Here is a 21073-nt window from a genome sequence, read left to right as displayed (position 1 = left end):
AGACACAGAAAGAGAGAGAAAGAGGCAGAGACACAGGAGGAGGGAAAAGCAGGCTCCATGCCGGGACCCCGACGTAGGACTTGATCCCGGGACTCGATCCCGGGACTCCAGGATCACGCCCTGGGCCAAAGGCAGGCGTTAAACCGCTGAGCCACCCAGGGAGCCCCTCCATCTTGGTTATGATCTATTTCTTCCCTTCCTCCCTCCTTCCCTTCTCTCCTTCCTTTCTTCCTCTTTATTTTGCCCTTATTCTTTTCAAGTCCATTTTCTGTAATCAGAACCCACAAGCAGTCTCTGGGTAAGGCCCCGCCTCAAACCTCCGCCATTCTGGAGAAGTGAAGAACAGACACCTCTCTTTCCCAAAGAGCCAGAATTCACACTGGGATGGCTTCTGCTACTGGCTTGTGGTAACAGGCTGTGACTAAGCCAGGGTCACAATGAGTCACAGCAGGGAAGGTGCCTTCACTCCCCTTCCCTTCCCAGAGCAGGCCCAGGGGTGTGTGCAGTAGATCCGGAAGAGGTGTGTTTTTCATGTAAGATCAAAATCCAGGGCTGATATATTTTTTTTCTTTAATGTCTATTTCTGCCATCCTCCTCCAACCTCCTGTCCTCATCAATGCCTATTCCAGCATTGGCATTGCTGAGGATACAGCACCGTGACCACAGCTCTCTGCTCCTTCTAGGATTTGAATACCAGCTCCCTACACAGCAGCTGTGTGTCTCTGGACAAATAACTTAACCTCTCTGAGCTTCACCTGTAAAATGGGGATAGTTGTAAAATACCACCCATGAGGCTGTTAAGAGGATTAAATGAGATGATCCATACTAAAGGCAGTTAGCGCTATGCCTGGCAGGCAGTATTCCCTGAATAAATGGTAGCTGTTGTAACATTTATGTAGTGCCTCCTACACTAGATGTGTGGCCTTTGAGGAGTTCTAGTGTAGGACACAGACAGACCTGTGAATGAAGGATTACAGTACAATGGGTAGGAACTGTAATGGAAATAATATGGACACAGGGCTATGGATGCAGAGAGGAAGTAATAGTTGGTTAAAAAAGGGAAGACAGGGGGATCCCTGGGTGGTTCAGAGGTTTAGCACCTGCCTTGAGCCCAGGGCGTGATCCTGGAGTCCCGGGATCGAGTCCCACATCAGGCTCCCTGCATGGAGCCTGCTTCTCCCTCTGCCTGTGTCTCTGCCTCTGTCTGTGTGTCTCTCATGAATAAATAAATAAATAAATCTTAAAAAAAAAAGAAAAAAAAGAGAAGACATTTGAGATTCAGATCCAGAAAGGAGTGAAAGGGTATTCCAGAAAAAAGAAACACAAGGTTCATGTAGGAGCTGTTAAGAGGACACTGTGACCTCATTTTATGCTGTGACCTAAACTGGGAATTTTAAGTTCTGGAGACTGTTGTTTGTTTGTTTTTTTAAGATTTTATTTATTTATTTATTCATGAGAGACACAGAGAGAGGCAGAGATGTAGGCAGAGGGAGAAGGAGGCTCCCTGCAAGGAGCCTGATGTGGGATGCGATCCCACATCCCAGAATCACCCCCTGAGCCAGAGGCAGATGCTCAACCACTGAGCCACTCAGGCGTCCCAGTTCTGGAGACTGTTAAAAGTTGTGCACAGGGTAGGAACAGTCTTAGAGTTGTAATTTAGAAAGCACACACTGTCAGATGTGTGCAATGTACTTAGAGCAGCAAGTCTATAGGGCACCAGTGAACAGGCTGTTCACAGGAATACAGATACAGATATGGAATACAGAGACAGAGATCATGATAGTAAGGAGAATAGAGGATACCCCTGGCCACGACTAGTGTTTAGAAGAATCTGGGCAAATGACTTGAAAGACTCAATCCAGAGAACTCCTGGCTTGGCACATTCTGCTCTCTCTGTCTTGCATGCTCTTCCCCTACTGGCCATTCAACATTCAGCTCAAGCCACCTCCTCTGGTAGGTGGAGGACTGAATCCCTTTACAGACTGGGCTGGAGCTCCTGGTTGGTTCCCTCTCACAGTGCTTGGAATTCCTTTGTCATTGTTCCTGCTTCCTCCCACTGGTCTGTGAATTCTGTGAGGTCAGGGCCCAAACCTTGATCACCTTTGCACCCACAGAGCAAATGTGGTGTCAGTAACTGCTGAGTCAATCAGTGCAAACAAAATACTTAAGCCAGTCTAGAGAGAAGATGGAGGAACCACCAGAAAAGGACCAAAGTCTCCAGGAGCTCAGGCCCTGAGGCCACATACATCTTTTGTAGTCCAACTGTGTCTCGGAGTTGCTGCCTAGAATTCCCGGGCCTTCCAGGAACTCGAACCCTGGAGCCGCGTGGCCAAAACCGCAAACACAAACCTCCGCCGACTCCTCGCTGAGCCCCTACCACCGGCCCTGGACTTGGCCCCTCCATCCCCTGCAGTCCCGATCCCCGCCAGGCGGCGACGCACACGGCGGCGCATGCGCAGTGCGCACCCGAGCTGTCCTTTGCCCTTCTCCCCATGGCGGGTTGCGGTCCCCTTCCCGGCATCCTCGCGGGGGCAAGGTGCGCGTCATTTCCGGTGGGGAAGGCCCGCGGCCGCCGCCGCCATTTCGGGCACTGCTGTGAAGCTGAGACCCGAGCCGGTCCGCTGGGCGGCGGGCGCCGGGGCAGGAGGGGCGCGCGTGCCGGCGGCGGCCCAGCGTGTAGGCGCGGAGGCGGCCATGGCGGGCAACTTCGACTCGGAGGAGCGGAGTAGCTGGTACTGGGGGCGGTTGAGCCGGCAGGAGGCGGTGGCGCTGTTGCAGGGCCAGCGGCACGGGGTGTTTCTGGTGCGGGACTCGAGCACCAGCCCCGGGGACTATGTGCTCAGCGTCTCGGAGAACTCGCGCGTCTCCCACTACATCATCAACAGCAGCGGCCCGCGCCCGTCTGTGCCACCGTCGCCCGCCCAGCCTCCGCCCGGTGAGGACGGACGGGACGGGACGGGAGGCCCCGGGCGGGGTGAGGGCCGCGGAACTCGCCAGCCTGACCGGCTGCCCCTCGCGAGCTAGCCTCCACGAGGGACGTGGGCAGAGGGCTGGAGCGACCCTGGCATGGGGGTACCTTGGTGCCCGGGCTCGTTCCCACCACTGGCGGTTGTGTGTGTGTGGAGGAGGAGCCGCTGACCCAGGCCTCTGGGTGTGACTTGGGAGGACAGCCCAGGGGAAGGGGAACTGCTTCGGCCCCAGGGTGGGGCTAGCGCCGGGGCCAGGCACTAGGGCAGGGCGGGCAACGTGGGGACAAAGAGCGGAGGGGGATATTGGCACTGCGGGGGCATCACTTGGCAGCGGTTCCCAGGATGAATTCGATAATCCTACAAGTGGCTTTTTAGGCTTGAAACATTTCCTGTACTGTTAGAGAGCCGGGTTTGGTTTGGAGAGCTATTCTCCCCTGCTGGCCTTTGATAGGAAGTCACCACATACTAGCCCGGAGGGATGGAGACACCCTCAGGAAACCGGTCAGCTTTTTCCTTTCTTGGGCATCTTTCCAAAATACTTTTACTGTCCTCTTCCCCCGCGGAGGACGAAGGTGGTGAGCTAAGTGCCTTGGTGACAGAAGTAAGCCCTCTGTGATCAGCCCAGAACAAGTTGATGTCCAGCTGACCGTGTCCAAGAGATCTTGGCGTCCAGAGACTCTTTTCCACAATTAGAGGGTTCTAGTTTTCAGGGTATTTTGTGGAGGACAGATTCTATGCCCCCACACCCCTCCCAGGAAATAAGCCAGTGGAAACAGTCCCTTCCTTGGAAGTGAATGGAACTTCCAATTTCATTGGACTTAAGCATTGTCAATGTCATATGTCAGGGCCTCTTGCTCAGTAAGTTGGGGCTGTGGCCCTTTTCTTTCTTAACCAAGGATCACTGAGATGTGACTGTCCTACTTACGCCTTTAGAGCTGTTTGGAGAATGTTAAGGAGGTTCATGCACTTAGTACTTGAGATTTGTGAAATACAGAGTAATTCTGAGGTTATTGTCAGATTACCATCATCTGTGTAACAGCACCAAGAGTTGTAGTCTTTCTCATTTTTCAAATTGAAGCAGTTTTCTTCTGACCAGCTGAGGCTAGCTCCAGGCCAGTCTCATAAGAATTAGGAGCCTCCTGAGCCAGCCTTTGCAAACTTGCCCTTTAGGGATAGTCCTAATTTAGATTCATTCACTCTGGCCAGAAATAGGGAGATGGGATAGTCAGTCTCTGTTGCTAACACGTATCAATTATAGGAAGAGTATGAGATCTTTAAATCCAGGAAGTATCCTAGGTCTTCTCAGTCTGCTTGGTTTAATTTTTATTTTAAGATTTTATTTATCTATCTATCATCTGTCTATCTATCTATCTATCTATCTATGAAAGACACAGGCAGAGGGAGAAGCAGACTTCTCGCTGGGAGCCCGATGCAGGACTCAATCCCCAGACCCAGGATCATGCCCTGAGGTGAAGGCAGTCACTCAACCGCTAAGCCACCCAGGCACGTCCCAGTCTGTTTGGTTTAATAGCATAACATGAGACAGGAATATTGATAGAACATAAATTTGCCCTAAACCCGATATGTTGTGCTTTTCCTTTTTTTTTTTTTTTTTTTTTAATTTTTATTTATTTATGATAGTCACAGAGAGAGAGAGAGAGAGAGGCAGAGACATAGGCAGAGGGAGAAGCAGGCTCCATGCACCGGGAGCCCGATGTGGGATTCGATCCCGGGTCTCCAGGATCGCGCCCTGGGCCAAAGGCAGGCGCCAAACCGCTGCGCCACCCAGGGATCCCTATGTTGTGCTTTTTCACCACCTTCTTGGTATCTAGGGTTGTGCATTACAGTGCAGTAATATGTCAAACTGTCACTGAAATTCAATTTTCAACCTCCTGCACCCCCAGTTTTCAACCTTTTATGTATGCGTTTTGCAAAATTTGGAGATGACAACAGGCAGGTTTGCTGGTTTGAGCTTTCTACACACCTTTGTGTTATGACTTTATATCTCTGCGCTTACCTTGATATTGAGCTCCACCTTTTCATAACAGATAGGAGTTCAAATCCTTGGCTCAAGAGAGAAGGTGAAGATTGCCAGAGTTTGTGGATGGGGTGTGGAAAGTTCACAGGCATTGTGTTAATTCTTGTTTCTGGTAATGTGCCCAGTTTTTCACATAGAGCAATTGATTGAGTTGCTGTCTTTATAAAGGTTACTTAGTCTTTGTTCTCCTTGCTTCCCCGTCAAGCTCTTTTCTTTTTGAAACTATACAGAGGAATTTCTTTAATTTTAGAAAAGCGTGTAGAGTATTAATAGCTAACATTTATTGACTGGTTATTCTGTGCCAAGTACTTTGCTGAGTACTTTCTGTGCCTTGTCTCATTTTCTGTCTATAACAATCTGGTGAGAAATACTGTAATCTCTATTTACTAAAATATTTTCATTTTATAGGTGAGGAAACAGAGAGATTCAGGAACTTGCCCAAGGTCACACAGCTGATAAATGACTGAGCCAGATTTTCAACTTCGGAATTCTGACTAGAGAGCTGACACTATTCTGTACTTCTTTCTCTTTCCTTTTGAGATCTGAACAGTGCTCATAGAAGATTTGTTTCTGTCACAGGGTCCTATGTTCTGTTTAAAGACCAAAAGGAAAGGATGACCAGAAGAAACTAGCTTTAGTATTTGGACAATACATGTCTTTTATCTAAAAGTCAATGATGAGGGACGCCTGAGTGGCTCAGTGGTTGAGCCTCTGCCTTTGGCTCAGGGCGTGACGATCCCAGAGTCCTGGGATTGAGTCCCCACATCAGGCTCCTTGCATGGAGCCTGCTTCTCCTCCCTCTGCCTATGTCTCTGCCTCTCTCTGTCTCTCATGAATAAATAAAATTTAATAAATAAATAAATAAATAAATAAATAAAAGTCAATGATGAGGCTTTTAAATCCTTATTTGGCAAATTGAAGATGAAAAATGAACTTTTTGCTTAGGATTATATAGCATATTTTGTGGACATAATACATGGGTAGAATTAATATGGAATGGCTCAGATACAGTTTTTAGAGGCATGGGGTAGGATGGATCGGATATTTTTAACCTTTTCTGGTGAATCTTTTTATTTTATTATTATTATTTTTTAAGATTTTATTTATTTATTCATGATAGTCACACAGAGAGAGACAGAGAGGCAGAGACACAGGCAGAGGGAGAAGCAGGCTCCATGCTGGGAGCCCGACGTGGGATTCGATCCCACGTCTCCAAGATCGCGCCCCGGGCCAAAGGCAGGCGCCAAACCACTGCGCCACCCAGGGATCCCTGGTAAATCTTTTTAAATTAGATGTGTAGCTTCTGCAGGCTGCCATAGTCTGGGAGCACCCTGGTTGTGCTTCAGGGCTATGAGGCAGAGCTTGGGCAAGTCTACTGGTCATACTCTGTCAGGTTGGACTTCCAAGGTAGACCTCTTGGGAAGGCTTTGCAATCATTGCTTCATACATTTCTTCAAACAATGAGGTATTGCTAGACCTTGGCCAGTAGACAATCAACAAAACTGAACAAGTGTGAGCTGGGAGAGTAGTTATAAGTTTGAGCCCTGGAGCTCGGGTTTGAATCTTCCTTACGACTTAACCACTTATATAACTTTGGGCATGTTCTTTAAATTGCCTCTGCCTCAATTTCCTCATTTGTAAAAGAGAGGAAATAATAATATTGACCTCATAGGTTTGTATTGAGGATTAAATGAATTTTAGTGTATTAAATGCTTAGGAATGGGGCTAGCATGTAGTAAATACTTAGTATTAGCTGTATTAGTCTTATGTACATACATAACTATGAGATTGGGAGAGCAGGAGTTGAAGAAAAATGGAAAACTGTTCTCAGCATTCAGAGGCTCATAGGCAGGCATGGTGTGGGTTGGTGAGCACTGATAAGATAGCATGTGTAAGAGAGTAAGTGCTGGGGTGGAGGGGTTTGGAGTGCATCAAGAAGTATGAAAGGACCTTGGATCCAAGACATAGAAATATGATGGCACTTGTTGTTACCTGCCTAACTCAGAGCCTTCTACCTATTGTTCTAGTGGGTGAGGGGCAGAAATTAGAGTGGTTATTGTTTGTGTTGCCTCTGCAAGGTGGTGCTGGACCAAACCACTCTCTAGAGATCTAGTGGGACTGTTCATTACCCGTTGTTGCCTTTTTGTACCTCCACCGTCTGTGTTTCATTTGTGTACCTCATCTTTGCAGTTCTCAACCCGGTCCTTGTGTTTTATTCCTCAATTACAGAAAGTATCCCTCCATCCAGTGGTTCTGGAGAAGTTCTTCAGTGAGTTAATTAAAGGTTTACAACAGAAAAAGGATTTCATGATAAAAGAAAGTAGATTTATTTATTGCAGGACTTCCCAGCCTTTACTATGCTCTTGTGAAAGTATGACCCTCCCAAGAGAGGCAGGCATTTGACCAAGAAGCATCTTGAGATACTGTAAAATCTTCTCTGGGAAACAGTACAGAGGACTTTGGGTTTGGCATTAATCAAACATTTCTAAAGGAATTGAGAGGTTTAGGCAGGATATTAAGCTGAATTTGCTTTTGATTAAGCACCTGTAATGTTCCAGCAACTTTTAGGAATTTTATTACATTGGTGTTTGGCACCATGAGAAGTTAAGTAACAGCTCATACAGCTAGTAAATGGCAGAACCAGAATTCATCAAACCCAATCATTCTGAATCTGCAAAGTACCATGTTGATACCCACCATTTTTAGAAAGTTCTATTTGCTTAGGAGACCAGATATTTGATACCTCTTGGGAAACCTCAGATGAAAGTCAGCAGCATTTTTAGCCCTTTGTATTGGACAGGTGGTGGGGTGTGTTTAAGCAGTTTTTATAAATATCATAGGCAGAAGAGAAGGAAAGGAGTGGGAGTTACGGAAAGAGGAAGGGGGGAAATGGAAATGCTTTGATATAAGAAGCTGATGATGGAGCTGCTGTGGTAGTACCCATACCAGAAGTGACCTGGCCTGTTTTAGCCCACAGAGCTTTTAGGTATTCTTCATAAAACTTCAGGGAATGGTGTTGTTAAAGATTGATGTAACCTGTGGGTTAAAATGCTTAGAAGTAATGAGCATGTACAGAAACCAAAAAGAATATCTAACTGCTTGCATTGATTTTGATTTCTGAGTGTGTTTGTTCATAACTGCATGTTCAGAATACTAGCCAGGTTTACGTAGGACAAGTCAGAAAGGTTTGCTAAGTCCCAGCAATGAGAACTGGTTATTGGTTCTTTTCTCTAGACTGACTGTATCTCCTTCCTTTCCCGCCCTTTTATTTCCTGCCTTTGGCTGTTTGTGGTTGGAAGGAGATGAAGTAGGGTAAAGGAGACACATAGCTGATGAGGTTTGGACTTATCTGAAATTTATGTTCTTTTCTCTTCCCTTCCCTTCTGGAGTTTGGATCAGTGAAGGTTGATGGGCCATATATCTGACTGCTTCAGCAGTTCACAAAAACGCATTCCTCTGGTGGAATTATTACAGTATCATTAGAATATGAGGAAATTGGGCAACCCCGGTGGCTTAGCGGTTTAGTGCTGCCTTCAGCCCAGGGCGTGATCCTGGAGACCCGGGATGGAGTCCCACGTCGGGCTCCCTTCATGGAGCCTATTTTCTTCCTCTGCCTGTGTCTCTGCCTCTCTCTCTCTCTCTTAATGTATCTCTCATGAATAAATAAATCTTAAAAGAATATGAAGAAATAGGGATCCCTGGGTGGCACAGCGGTTTGGCGCCTGCCTTTGGCCCAGGGCACGATCCTGGAGACCTGGGATCGAATCCCACGTCGGGCTCCCAGTGCATGGAGCCTGCTTCTCCCTCTGCCTATGTCTCTGCCTCTGTCTCTCTCTCTCTGTGTGTGTGTGACTATCATAAATAAATAAAAATTAAAAAAAATTAAAAAAAAAGAATATGAAGAAATTTATAAATAATATTAGAGCAGGGCCTGGCTGACTCAGTGGGTAGAGCGTGCAACTCTGGATCTTGGGGTTGTGAGTTCAAGTTCTGCATTGGGTGTAGAGATTACTTAAAAATAAAATCTTTAAAAAAAAAAAAAAAAAAAAAAGAGGGATCCCTGGGTGGCTCAGCGGTTTGGCGCCTGCCTTTGGCCCAGGGTGCGGTCCTGGAGTCCTGGGATCGAGTCCCACGTCGGGCTCCAGGCATGGAGCCTGCTTCTGTCTCTGCCCCCCCCCCCCATAAATAAATAAACAAACAAATCTTAAAAAATAAATAAATTAAAAAAAGAATATTAAAGATTTTCCTTGGTGTTTTGCTCGTATTTCTGTGACTGCTAGGATTGCCAAGCGAAGCCAAAAAAAAAAAAAAAAAGAAATTGTGGGTCCAGTTTGTTACAGTACAGCATTTGAGCAAGAAATGAACCAGCTTCTACCTTTATGTTTATGACAGAGGAGCTGTGACAGAGGAGCTGCCATTTTTTCTTTTCATAATTTCACAGTGATCTTTCTAAGGCCCCTGGGCTTTGTAGTCTTATATGTTCTTCTAAACTTTTCTCCCCTCCCCCCAAAAACAAACACAAAGCATGTTTTTATTTGGACTAGTAGAGTAATGGAGGAACCATAACAATTGGTGACAGGGAGTGGTTACCTTCCTTTTTAGAGTGAAAAGAGCACCTTGGAAATGTTCAGGGATGGTCAGAGCTGTTCTTTCGTGGTGATTTTGGTGTATAAACACAATTTGTTATTGCTACTGTTTTTTTGTAAGAATACATCTCCAGTGGAAAGTCAAAGCCAGGAGGGAAATAATGTCTTCCTAAGACCTGCTGCTTTGTTTCTTGCCTACCAATGATACTGTGTATGCTTTGATATCCCCAGATATGCTATGAGCTTCTTAAAGCTGGGAATAGGCTTTCATTTAACCTTTTTCCCTCATGCCAGAATTTTTTTTTTTTTTAAGATTTTGTTTGTTTATTTATGAGAGAGACACAGAAAGAGGTAGAGACAGGCAGAGGGAAAGGCAGGCTCCCTGCAGGGAGCCTGATGAGGGACTCGATCCCAGGACCCCGGGATCATGACCTGAGCCAAAGGCAGACGCTCAACCCCTGAACCACCCAGGTGCCCCCCTCACTTCAGAATTTTGTTCATCAACAATAATATCTAACATTTACTGAGTACTGTCTGCCAACCATTGTCCCAAAAAGGCAACTAGTGAAAAACCATTTTGCACCTTGGCGTGTAGTTGAGTAAACTCTAGCAAAGGAGCTTTCCTCTCCAGGTCATTAGCATCATTTTCTAAACCATGGGTACGCTGCTGGTGTAAGAGTCCTCCCTACCACTTTGCACTGGAGGCTTTCTTGACCAGGCAGTGCTTTAAGTAGGTCTCTTTGGAGCTCGCTCTGACCCAGTCCTTTAGCATAGTTCAGCAGGCCTAAAGGATCACTGAATTAGCCTAGCAGTAATAGGCAGAATGATCATGTATCTCATTGCTTACCAGACTTGAATAAGAACAATCCTTCAGTGATCCATTTGGGTGAAGAGAAACTCCAGAATATAGCAACACCATGTTCTGGTATATTCATAACCAAAATTCTCTCTCTAGTTCAGCACTTGAAACTGTTGCGGTTGTGTTCACTGTAGATAAGTAGTCCTGGGTCTGGGCATCTATTTCAGTATATTGAGTTGGAGAGACAGCCAGCATTACTGATTGTGGGATATTAACTTTTTTTTAGCTTACAGCCATGAATTCCACAGATGGACCTTTGCAATGTAAGAAATGTGCAATTGTGTCTTGGCGTCCCGTCATTCATTCATTCATTCATTCATTCATGTAAAAAGAGAGGGTGTACTCATTCTGTATTGAGGACTTCTGGTTAACTTCTAAAGTTTATCTTTTCATTTCTCCCCACTACTTTTTTTTTTTTTTTTTTTTAAGATTTTATTTATTCATGAGAGGCAGAAACACAGAGGGAGAAACAGGCTCCATGCAGAGAGCCTAATGCGGGACTTGATCCATGGACTCCGGCATCATGCCCTGAGCATGAAGGCAGACACTCAACCGCAGCCACCCAGGCATGCCCCCCACTACTAAATTTTTTTTAATTTATTTTTTTTTTCCCACTACTAAATTTTAAATGTACTTTTTCTGGTCATTCTGGAAGAAGTCATTTTTAACCCTGTACCTAATAATTGGGTCTCATTTCTTTTAGAGTACATCTGGGCTACCACAATATTCACCACATTAATCACTATGGCTTTTAAATATTTATTTATTTATTTGTTTATTTATTTAAGAGATTTTATTTATTCATTCATGAGAGACACACAGAGAGGCAGAGACACAGGTAGAGGGAGAAGCAGGCTCCATATAGGGAGCCCGTTGTGGGACTCAATCCTGGGTCTCCAGGATCACGCCCTGGGCTGAAGGCGGCGCTAAACTGCTGAGCCACCTGGGCTGCCCAAGATTGATATATTTGAGAGAGAGTGGTGTTCAGGGGGAGAGAATCTCAAGCTGACTCTGCTGAACACAGAGCCTGATGTGGGGCTTGATCCCACAACCCTGAGTTCATGACCAGAGCCAAAACCAAAAGTCAGGCGCTTAACTGAGTGAGCCACCCAGGTGCCCTTATAAATCAATGTGGATTTTATTTTATTTTTAAGATTTTTACCTATTTAGGGCAGCCCTGGTGGCGCAGCGGTTTGGCGCCGCCTGCAGCCTAGGGTGTGATCCTGGGGACCTGGGATCGAGTCCCATATCGGGCTCCCTGCATGGAGCCTGCTACTCCCTCTGTCTGTGTCTCTGCCCCTCTCTCTCTGTGCCTATGAATAAATAAATAAAATCTTAACCTATTTATTCATGAGAGAGAAGCAGGCTTCCCATGGGAAGCCCAATGCAGGACTTGCTCTCAGGACCCCAGGATCATGACCTGAGCCAAAGGCAGACGCTCAACCCCTGAGCCACCCAGGTGCCCCACTGTGGCTTTTAGAGAGTGGACCAGTGTTCTTGGAGTGAAAAGCATAAATTGACCATTTTTCCTTAACAGAGGACTTGGATAAGTAACCTTCCCCAAAGAAGAACAAATAGTAAACTTGAAAAACACCAAAGAGGGATCCCTGGGTGGCTTAGCGGTTTGGCGCCTGCCTTTGGCCCAGGGCGTGATCCTAGAGTCCTGGGATCGAGTTCCACTTCCCTGCATGGAGCCTGCTTCTCCCTCTGCCTCTCTCTGTGTGTATGTCTCTCATGAATAAATAAAAATCTTAAAAGAAAAAAAAATTTAAAAAAAAAAGAAAAACAAAGAATCAAAGATGATATTTTAAAAGATTTTTCTCAAAAAAAAAAAAAAGAAAAAAGATTTTTCTCATTAAATTGTCGATGATTTTTATTTATTTTTAAGATTTTGTGTATTACAGAGAGAGGGCATGAGCAGGGGGAGGGGCAGAGGAGAGGGAGAAGCAGAATCCCCACTGAGAAGGGAGCCTGACCCAGGGCTCAATCCCAGGATCCTGGGATCATGATTTGAACCAAAAGTAGACGGTGTAACAGACTGAGCCATACAGGTGCCCCAAATTGTCAGTGATTTTTAAAATATTGTTTGGCAAGGATATGGGGGAAATGGGAACTCATAAACCAGTGGTGGGAGTATAAATTGTACAGACTTTTTGGAGAGCAATTTGGCAATATAAACCTTAATGTTCTTACTCTTTGGGATCCCTGGGTGGCTCAGCAGTTTGGTGCCTGCCTTTGGGGCAGGGCATGATCCTGGAGCCCCGGGATCAAATCCCACATCGGGCTCCCTGCATGGAGCCTGCTTCTCCCTCTGCCTGTGTCTCTGCCCCTCTCTCTCTCTGTCTCATGAATAAATAAATAAAATCCTTTAAAATAAAATGTTCTTACCCTTTGATCCAGCAGTTGCATTTCAAGGAATTTATCCTAATGGAATAAGAAAAAAAGTCTTCACTGGGGCACCTGGGTGGCTCAGTCTGTTGAGCGTCTGAGGTGGGCTTGGTCATGATTCCAGAGTCTCAGGATCAAGTCCCATGTTGGGCTGCCTGCTCAGCAGGGAATCTGCTTCTCATTTCCCTCTGCCCCTCCTCCCTCTCGTGCTCTCACTCTCAAATAAATAATCTTTAAAAAAAAGAAGGAAAGCTTATTAACAAAAATGCTCATAATAGCATTTTCACTAGTGAAAAGTTGGGAACACTTTATAGCTATTAAAAGTCATGTTCTTAAAAAAAAAAAAAAGTTATGTTCTTGGGGCAGCTCAGGTGGCTCAGAGGTTTAGCGTGTGTCTTCAGTCCAGGGCATGATCCTGGGGTCCTGGGATTGAGTCCCATGTCAGGCTCCCTGCATGGAGCCTGTTTCTCCCTCTGCCTGGGTCTCTGCCTCACTCCCTCTGTGTCTCTCATGAATAAATAAAATCTTGAAAAGTTGTTCTTAAAAAGGAGAAATTTATAAATTTCATAATAAAAAGGCAAGTTATAAAGCTTTGTAGTAACTGTAAAACACTTGTGTATGTATACTTATGACCTTGTATATATACATACATATATATACATAAACATTAAAATTTGGGAGGTTCTATCTCAATTTTTTTTTTTTAATATCTCAATTTTGAATGTGGATTAAGGCTTAACCTGGGGGTTAAGTCTGATTAAAAAAAAATCAGGGTGCCTTGGTGGCTCAAGCATTAAGCATCTGCCTTAGTCTCAGATCATGATCCCAAGGTCCTGGGATGGAGCCCTGCATTGGGGTCCTTCCTTAGTGAGGAGACTGCTTCTCCTTTTCCCTCTACCCTTCCCCTTGCTTGTGCTCCTTCTCTCTCAAATAAACCTTTAAAACAAAACAAGGAAGGGGCTTCTGGGTGGCTCAGTGGTTGAGTGTCTGCCTTTGACTCAGGTCGTGATCCCTGAGTCCTGGGATTGAGTCCCATGGGGAGCCTGCTTCTCCCTCTGCCTGTGTCTGCCTCTCTCTCAGTGTCTCTCATGAATAAATAAAATCTTAAAAAAAAAAAAAAGAGCTCCACAAAAACCAGTTTAAGATTTTGTTTTAAGGGGACGCCTGGGTGGCTCAGCAGTTGAGTGCCTGCCTTCAGCCCAAGGCCTGATCTTGGACTCCCAGGATTGAGTCCCACCTCAGGCTTCCTGCATGGAGCCTGCTTCTGTCTCTCCCTATGTCTCTGCTTCTCTCTCTGTGTGTGTGTGTCTCTCATGAATAAATAAATGGATCTTAAAAAAAAAAAAAAAAAGATTTTGTTTTAAGTAATTTCTACCTCCAACATGGGGTTGGAACTCACATGCCAGAGACCAAGAGTTGCATGCTCTGGGATGCCTGAGTGGCTCAGTTGGTTAAGTGTCTGCCTTCCACTCAGGTCATGATCCCAGGGTCCTGGGATTGAGCCCCACATCAGGCTTCCTGCTCAGTGGGGAACTTGTTTCTCCCTCTCCCTCTCCCTCTGCCCCTCCCCCTGCTTGTGCTCTCTGACTCTCAAATAAATAAAATCTTTTTTTTTTTTTTTTTTTTTTTTTTTTTAAAGTTGCATGCTCTGCCGACTGAGCCAACCAGGGAACCCTGGAGTTTGAGAAATTTAACACTTATTTTTTTTTCAAGTATCCTTATTTACCTTTTTTCATGATCTGTTTGCTTCAAAGGGAACAGTATGGTTTACATGTTTTATTTCAGTGAAGACCTGTAGGAATTGATTGTTAAGCAGTTAACTTCTTGATTTCTCTTTTTAGGCTCCTTGGTTCTTTTGCCTAATTAAGATTGTTTGTTTGTTTTGGTAACTGTCAGAAATGAATTTGAGATCAGCAATCATAGATTTAAAAAGATAGTCTTGGGATGCCTGGCTGGCTTAGTCAATAAAGCATGCGACTTGATCTCAGGATTGTGAGTTCAAGCCCCACACTGGGCATGTAGAACTCACTTAAAAATAAACACTTTTTTCTTCTTAGGAATTGTCTAGAAGATGTGAAGAGAAGGAATGTATGAGCCTGGTGTAGATAGATAGCAAGTTTTCCCCACCTCTTCTTGGAAAAGCTGCTGGGACTTATGAAAAAGTAGAGCTTGCTACATTTCCTGAGGTTAAAAGAAGATTGCAAGGAAACCTTAAAGCTTATGCTACTCTGTAAATGAATAGCACAATAAAAAGTCTCCATGTTGCTTTGTCTTTGATCCAGTATGGAAACATGCCCTGACTGGCCTGATCTGTTATGGCCTTCTGTTCTGTCTCTACTGCAGGTGGTGATGGGCATCTTTCTCTAGGGTATGTTTTAACTACAGAGTATGATTTCTGTTTAGGACAGGGGTTATCTTTTCTAGACTTTTTTTTTTTTTCTGATTATTGACCAAATGTGTTTGGGAAATGCTTAAAAACTTCATTTCATCTCCTGTGTACTACATCTTAAATAATAGCCTGCTCTGTTTTTTTCCAGGGGTGAGCCCCTCCAGACTCCGAATAGGAGATCAAGAGTTTGATTCATTGCCTGCTTTACTGGAATTCTACAAAATACATTATTTGGACACTACAACATTGATAGAACCAGTTTCCAGATCCAGGCAGGGTAGTGGAGTGATTCTCAGGCAGGAGGAGGCAGAGTATGTGCGAGCCCTCTTTGACTTTAATGGGAATGATGAAGAAGATCTTCCCTTTAAGAAAGGAGACATCCTGAGAATCCGAGATAAGCCTGAAGAGCAGTGGTGGAATGCAGAGGACAGCGAAGGCAAGAGGGGGATGATTCCAGTCCCTTACGTCGAGAAGTATAGACCTGCCTCCGCCTCAGTATCGGCTCTGATTGGAGGTAACCAGGAGGGTTCCCACCCACAGCCACTGGGTGGGCCGGAGCCTGGGCCCTATGCCCAACCCAGCGTCAACACTCCGCTCCCTAACCTCCAGAATGGGCCCATTTATGCCAGGGTAATCCAGAAGCGAGTCCCTAATGCCTACGACAAGACAGCCTTGGCTTTGGAGGTACATAATGTGCAAAATGTAGAAAGAAGAGATCTGCTGCAGGGTCTCCCTTTCAGACCTCTTAGAGCTTTTTAGGAATGCTGAATAGAAGCACCAGCATTGTGATGTTGTAGATGTCAAACCATTAAGTACTCATTTTGGCATTTAATGTTAGGTTTTCTCTTTTTTGTAGAAAACCTATTTTGGAATAAGTAAGCTTAAAATTGTATAACTCCATGTTCTGATTGATCTACTAAACATACTTTGACTTCTTCAGTAACACCACCTGAATTAATAGGAATTAACCTAAAATATTTTTTTCTCATCTACATTCTAATCTGATTCATTCTTTCTGTTTATAATTGTCTAAAATAAGGTGGGCTCTGTCAAACCACTTAAATGGACTTTTCCCATTTTACTTTAGGGGAAATGGGGTTTCTTACCATTGACTGATTGTGTTTGTAAAGTAAAAATTTAGGAGGAACGGTAAAGCATAGTACAGGTAAGAAGAGATACATACTGAAAACTGTATACTACCAGGAGTAGCAAGTTTACTTTTTTTTTTTTTTTTTTTTAAGTTTACTTGTTTTTTATTGTTCAGTGCATTTTACAGACAGGAAGCCAGTTCCTGAGGAGTAAATTCCTGCCTTTTTCTGGTGAATAGTTATCCTTGGTAGTCCCATCTCTGGCCAACCATTGCATTGTGTTTATTTCTTTATTCCTCTCTTTTGCATTCATGGCTTTGTCTCTTACCTCCTCCCTCCCTCCCTTTGAGTTATTGAAGAGCTAGTGGTTCAGTGTAAAGCTTGTACAAAAGTGGCATGCTATCCCATCTTTTAGAACCTACTGATAGAATTTGAATGTAAGCAAATAGCTAACTTTTTAAAGGACAGGCTGAAGTTATGTGAGCACAAACTAGCAGAGAAGGGGCAAAAGTGTATTCTTATAAACTGAAATCTCTAAGTGCTGTTTTCTTTGGGTCATTTTCATACACCAGGGATTAAGAGCTGCCTTCTGCCTAAGTAGAAGTGTTAGCCTACAGAATAAGCTAGAATTTATTTGAACCAGTCTCTTATATTACTGGATTTGAAATTTTTCTTTTATATTCTAGATAGTAGAAACAAAGTAGATAGTAGAATTTATTTGAACCAGGCTCTTATATTACTGGATTTGAAATTTTTCTTTTATATTCTAGATAGTAGATACAAAGTAGATAGTAGATTCTTTTTTTTTTTTTTTAAAGATTTTTATTTATTTATTCATAGAGTCAGAGAGAGAGAGGCAGAGACACAGGCAGAGGGAGAAGCAGGCATCATACAGAGAGCCCGATGTGGGACTCGATCCAGGGTCTCCAGGATCATGCCCTGGGCTGCAGGCGGCGCTAAACCGCTGCGCCACCAGGGCTGCCCTAGGTGGTAGATTCTTTTATATTCTAGATAGTAGTAGAAATTTTTCTTTTATATTCTAGCTAGCTGACTCTTCTAAGTTTGAATGAAAAATGTATTTTTAAAGTCCTTTTTTTTTTTTTTTTTTTTTGAGATCATGCTGTGACTTAAAAGTATTGTGTCTCTACTTTGATGAGAAATGAAATGTATGGGACATAAGTCACATCCGTTTTGAGTTTGGAGGATAAGGAAAACAAGTTTCTAGCCTCATGTTTTCATTTAAGTTCAGATGATGTCAACATCCAACATGGTGCTATGCTACATGGCAGATGGGACTCTTGACATTTATCATAGACCTTGTTAGCACTGGGCTGGTGTATGAAAAATAACATTCATGAAACAAGCCAGGAAAGAATAGCTGTCACATTAATTTTGTTTCCATTTGCATTTCCTTCCTTTCTTCATTTATTCATTAAGGGGTTTATCTTTTTTTAAGATTTTATTTAAGTATTTATTTATTTAATAGAGCACGCACACATGCAAAACATGTGTGACATGCATTCTCATCTACATTCTTATCTGAATAGATACAAAGAGGGCTTCTAGGTTTGACTGACAAAAAGGCCCTGAGTTGGGAGAGAGAGAGAAAAACAGACTTGGCTGAGCCCCGAGCCTGACTCAGGCTCCTGAAATCAAGACCTGAGCTGAGATCAAGAGTTGGACACTTAATCAACTGAGCCACCCAGGCATCCCTCCTTTTTTATTTTTTTAAGAGTTTTTTTTTTTTTTTTTAAGATTTTATTTACTTATTCATGAGAGACAGAGAGAGATATAGGCAGAGGGAGAAGCAGGATCACACCTGAGGCCAAAGGCATATGCTCAACCACTGAGCCACTCAGGCGTCCCAAGAGTTTATTTTTATTTATTTATTTTTTAAAGATTTTTAAATTTATTCATTTGAGAGAGAATGAGAACAAGAGCATGAGTAGGAGTAGAAGGGAGGATCAGAGGGAGAAGGAGATTCACAGCTCAGCAAGGAGCCCAATGCAGGGCTGGATCCCAGGACTTCAGGATCAAGGCCTGAGTTGAAGGCAGACACTTAGCTGACTGAGCCACCCACATGCCTTTTCTTTCTTTTCTTTTCTTTTCTTTTCTTTTCTTTTCTTTTCAAAGTTTTGTTTTAAGGTAATTTCTACCTCCAACATGGGGTTGGAACTCACATGCCAGAGACCAAGAGTTGCATGCTCTGGGATGCCTGAGTGGCTCAGTTGGTTAAGTGTCTGCCTTCCACTCAGGTCATGATCCCAGGGTCCTGGGATTGAGCCCCACATCAGGCTTCCTGCTCAGTGGGGAACTTGTTTCTCTCCTCTCTCCTCTCCCTCTCCCTCTGCCCCCCCCTGCTTGTGCTCTCTGACTCTCAAATAATAAAATCTTTTTTTTTTTTTTTTTTTTTTTTAAAGTTGCATGCTCTGCCGACTGAGCCACCGGGAACCCTGGAGTTTGAGAAATTTAACACTTATTTTTTTTTCAAGTATCCTTATTTCCTTTTTTCATGATCTGTTTGCTTCAAAGGGAACAGTATGGTTACATGTTTTTATTCAGTGAAGACCTGTAGGAATTGATTGTTAAGCAGTAACTTCTGATTTCTCTTTTAGGCTCCTTGGTTCTTTTGCCTTTAAGATTGTTTGTTGTTTGGTAACTGTCAAAATGAATTTGAGATCAGCAATCATAGATTTAAAAAGATAGTCTGGGATGCCTGGCTGGCTTAGTTCAATAAAGCATGCGACTTGATCTCAGGATTGTGAGTTCAAGCCCCACACTGGGCATGTAGAACTCACTTAAAATAAACACTTTTTTCTTCTAGGAATTGTCTAGAAGATGTGAAGAGAAGGAATGTATGAGCCTGGTGTAGATGATAGCAGTTTTCCCCACCTCTTCTTGGAAAGCTGCTGGGACTTATGAAAAGTAGAGCTTGCTACATTTCCTGAGGTTAAAAAGAAATTGCAAGAAAACCTTAAAGCTTATGCTACTCTTGTAAATGATAGCACAATAAAAAGTCTCCATGTTGCTTTGTCTTTGATCCAGTATGGAAACATGCCTGACTGGCCTGATCTGTTATGGCCTTCTGTTCTGTCTCTACTGCAGGTGGTGATGGGCATCTTTCTCTAGGGTATGTTTAAACTACAGAGTATGATTTCTGTTTAGGACAGGGGTTATCTTTTCTAGACTTTTTTTTTTTTTCTGATTATTGACCAAAGTGTTTGGGAAATGCTTAAAAACTTCATTCATCTCCTGTTACTACATCTTAAATAATAGCCTGCTCTGTTTTTTTCCAGGGTGAGCCCCTCCAGACTCCGAATAGGGATCAAGAGTTTGATTCATTGCCTGCTTTACTGGAATTCTACAAAATACATTTTTGGACACTACAACATTGATAGAACCAGTTTCCAGATCCAGGCAGGGTAGTGGAGTGATTCTCAGGCAGGAGGAGCAGAGTATGTGCGAGCCCTCTTTGACTTTAATGGGAATGATGAAGAAGATCTTCCCTTTAAGAAAGGAGACATCCTGAGAATCCAGATAAGCCTGAAGAGCAGTGGTGAATGCAGAGGACAGCGAAGGCAAAGGGGGATGATTCCATCCCTTACGTCGAGAAGTATAGACCTGCCTCCGCCTCAGTATCGGCTCTGATTGGAGTAACCAGAGGGTTCCCACCCACACCCACTGGGTGGGCCGAGCCTGGGCCCTATGCCCAACCCAGCGTCAACACTCCGCCCCCTAACCTCCAGTGGGCCCATTTATGCCAGGGGTAATCCAGAAGCGAGTTCCCTAATGCCTACGACAAGACAGCCTTGGCTTTGGAGGTACATAATGTGCAAAATGTAGAATCCTGGGTGGCTCAGAGGTTGAGCATCTGCCTTCAGCTCAGGGCATGATTCTGGAGTTCCTGGATAGAGTCCCACATTGGGCTCTCTGTATGGAGCCTGTTTCTCCCTCTACCTGTGTCTCTGTCTCTCTCTGTCTCTGTGTGTGTCTCTCATGAATAAATATACAAAATCTTAAAAAAAAAAAAAAAAGAAAACCTTAAGATAGGCTAAAGGTCATCCAAAGCCAGGTGGGAGCAGTGGGTTGTAATAATCCTAAGGACATAAGGTTACAGTGTTGGAGCCCCTCGCTGGCTCTGTCAGAAGAACATGAGAGTCTCAATCTCTGGGTCATGAGTTTGAGCCCCATGTTGGGTGTAGAGATGACTTAGGTCGCTAAATAATTTTAAAAAGAAAAAAGTTATTACATCAGTTAGCTTTTGTTGCAGAATAAACCATGTCAATAGGTAGTAGCTTAAAACAACAATCACAGGACCCTGGCTGGCTCAGTTGGTAGAGCATGTGACTCTTGATCTCAGAGTTGTGCGTTTGAGCCCCATGTTGGAAAATTAAAAAGCCCTCAATAATATACTTATCTTACATTTCTGCAGCTTAGCAATTTGGGTTGGCTCAGCTGGATTGTTCTTCCGGTCTGCTTAGCTTCTGATTGACTGGGGGCTGTCTGGTCTTGCCCTCCGCTGACAGTTTATCTCCACTTCCTGTGATCTGTTCTCCAGCAGAGTAGCCTGGACTGGTTTTCATGGCTGTTGGCAGAGTTCCAAAAGAACAGGCAGCGTCACACAGGGCCTCTTAAGGCCTGCTTAGAACTGACACAATTCCAATTCCACTGCATTCTCATGATCAAAGGGAGTCTCAAGGCCAGCCAGAATTCAAGGAATAAGGAAATAGACTCCGCTTCTTGGGGATGAGCTGTA

At 44.0% G+C, this 21073-nt stretch overlaps 1 protein-coding gene and 1 pseudogene across 1 annotated transcript; both read left to right on the top strand.

Moving 5' to 3' along the window:
• The first annotated feature begins 2587 nt into the window (after positions 1-2587).
• CRK (CRK proto-oncogene, adaptor protein) lies at positions 2588-16003 on the top strand. Its single transcript, XM_038548455.1, has 2 exons — positions 2588-2935; positions 15378-16003. Exons 1-2 carry the CDS (start codon positions 2695-2697, stop codon positions 15986-15988), a joined length of 852 nt encoding a protein of 283 aa, XP_038404383.1. The 5' UTR covers positions 2588-2694; the 3' UTR covers positions 15989-16003.
• Positions 16004-18480: 2477 nt separating this feature from the next.
• On the top strand, positions 18481-20156 carry LOC119876591 (annotated as a pseudogene).
• The last annotated feature ends 917 nt before the right edge of the window (positions 20157-21073 follow it).

Source organism: Canis lupus, chromosome 9 (genome assembly GCF_011100685.1).
Source record: "Canis lupus familiaris isolate Mischka breed German Shepherd chromosome 9, alternate assembly UU_Cfam_GSD_1.0, whole genome shotgun sequence".
NCBI lineage: Eukaryota > Metazoa > Chordata > Mammalia > Carnivora > Canidae > Canis > Canis lupus.
Note: the sequence above shows the minus strand (reverse complement) of the source record. Positions and strands in the feature narration are given on the sequence as shown.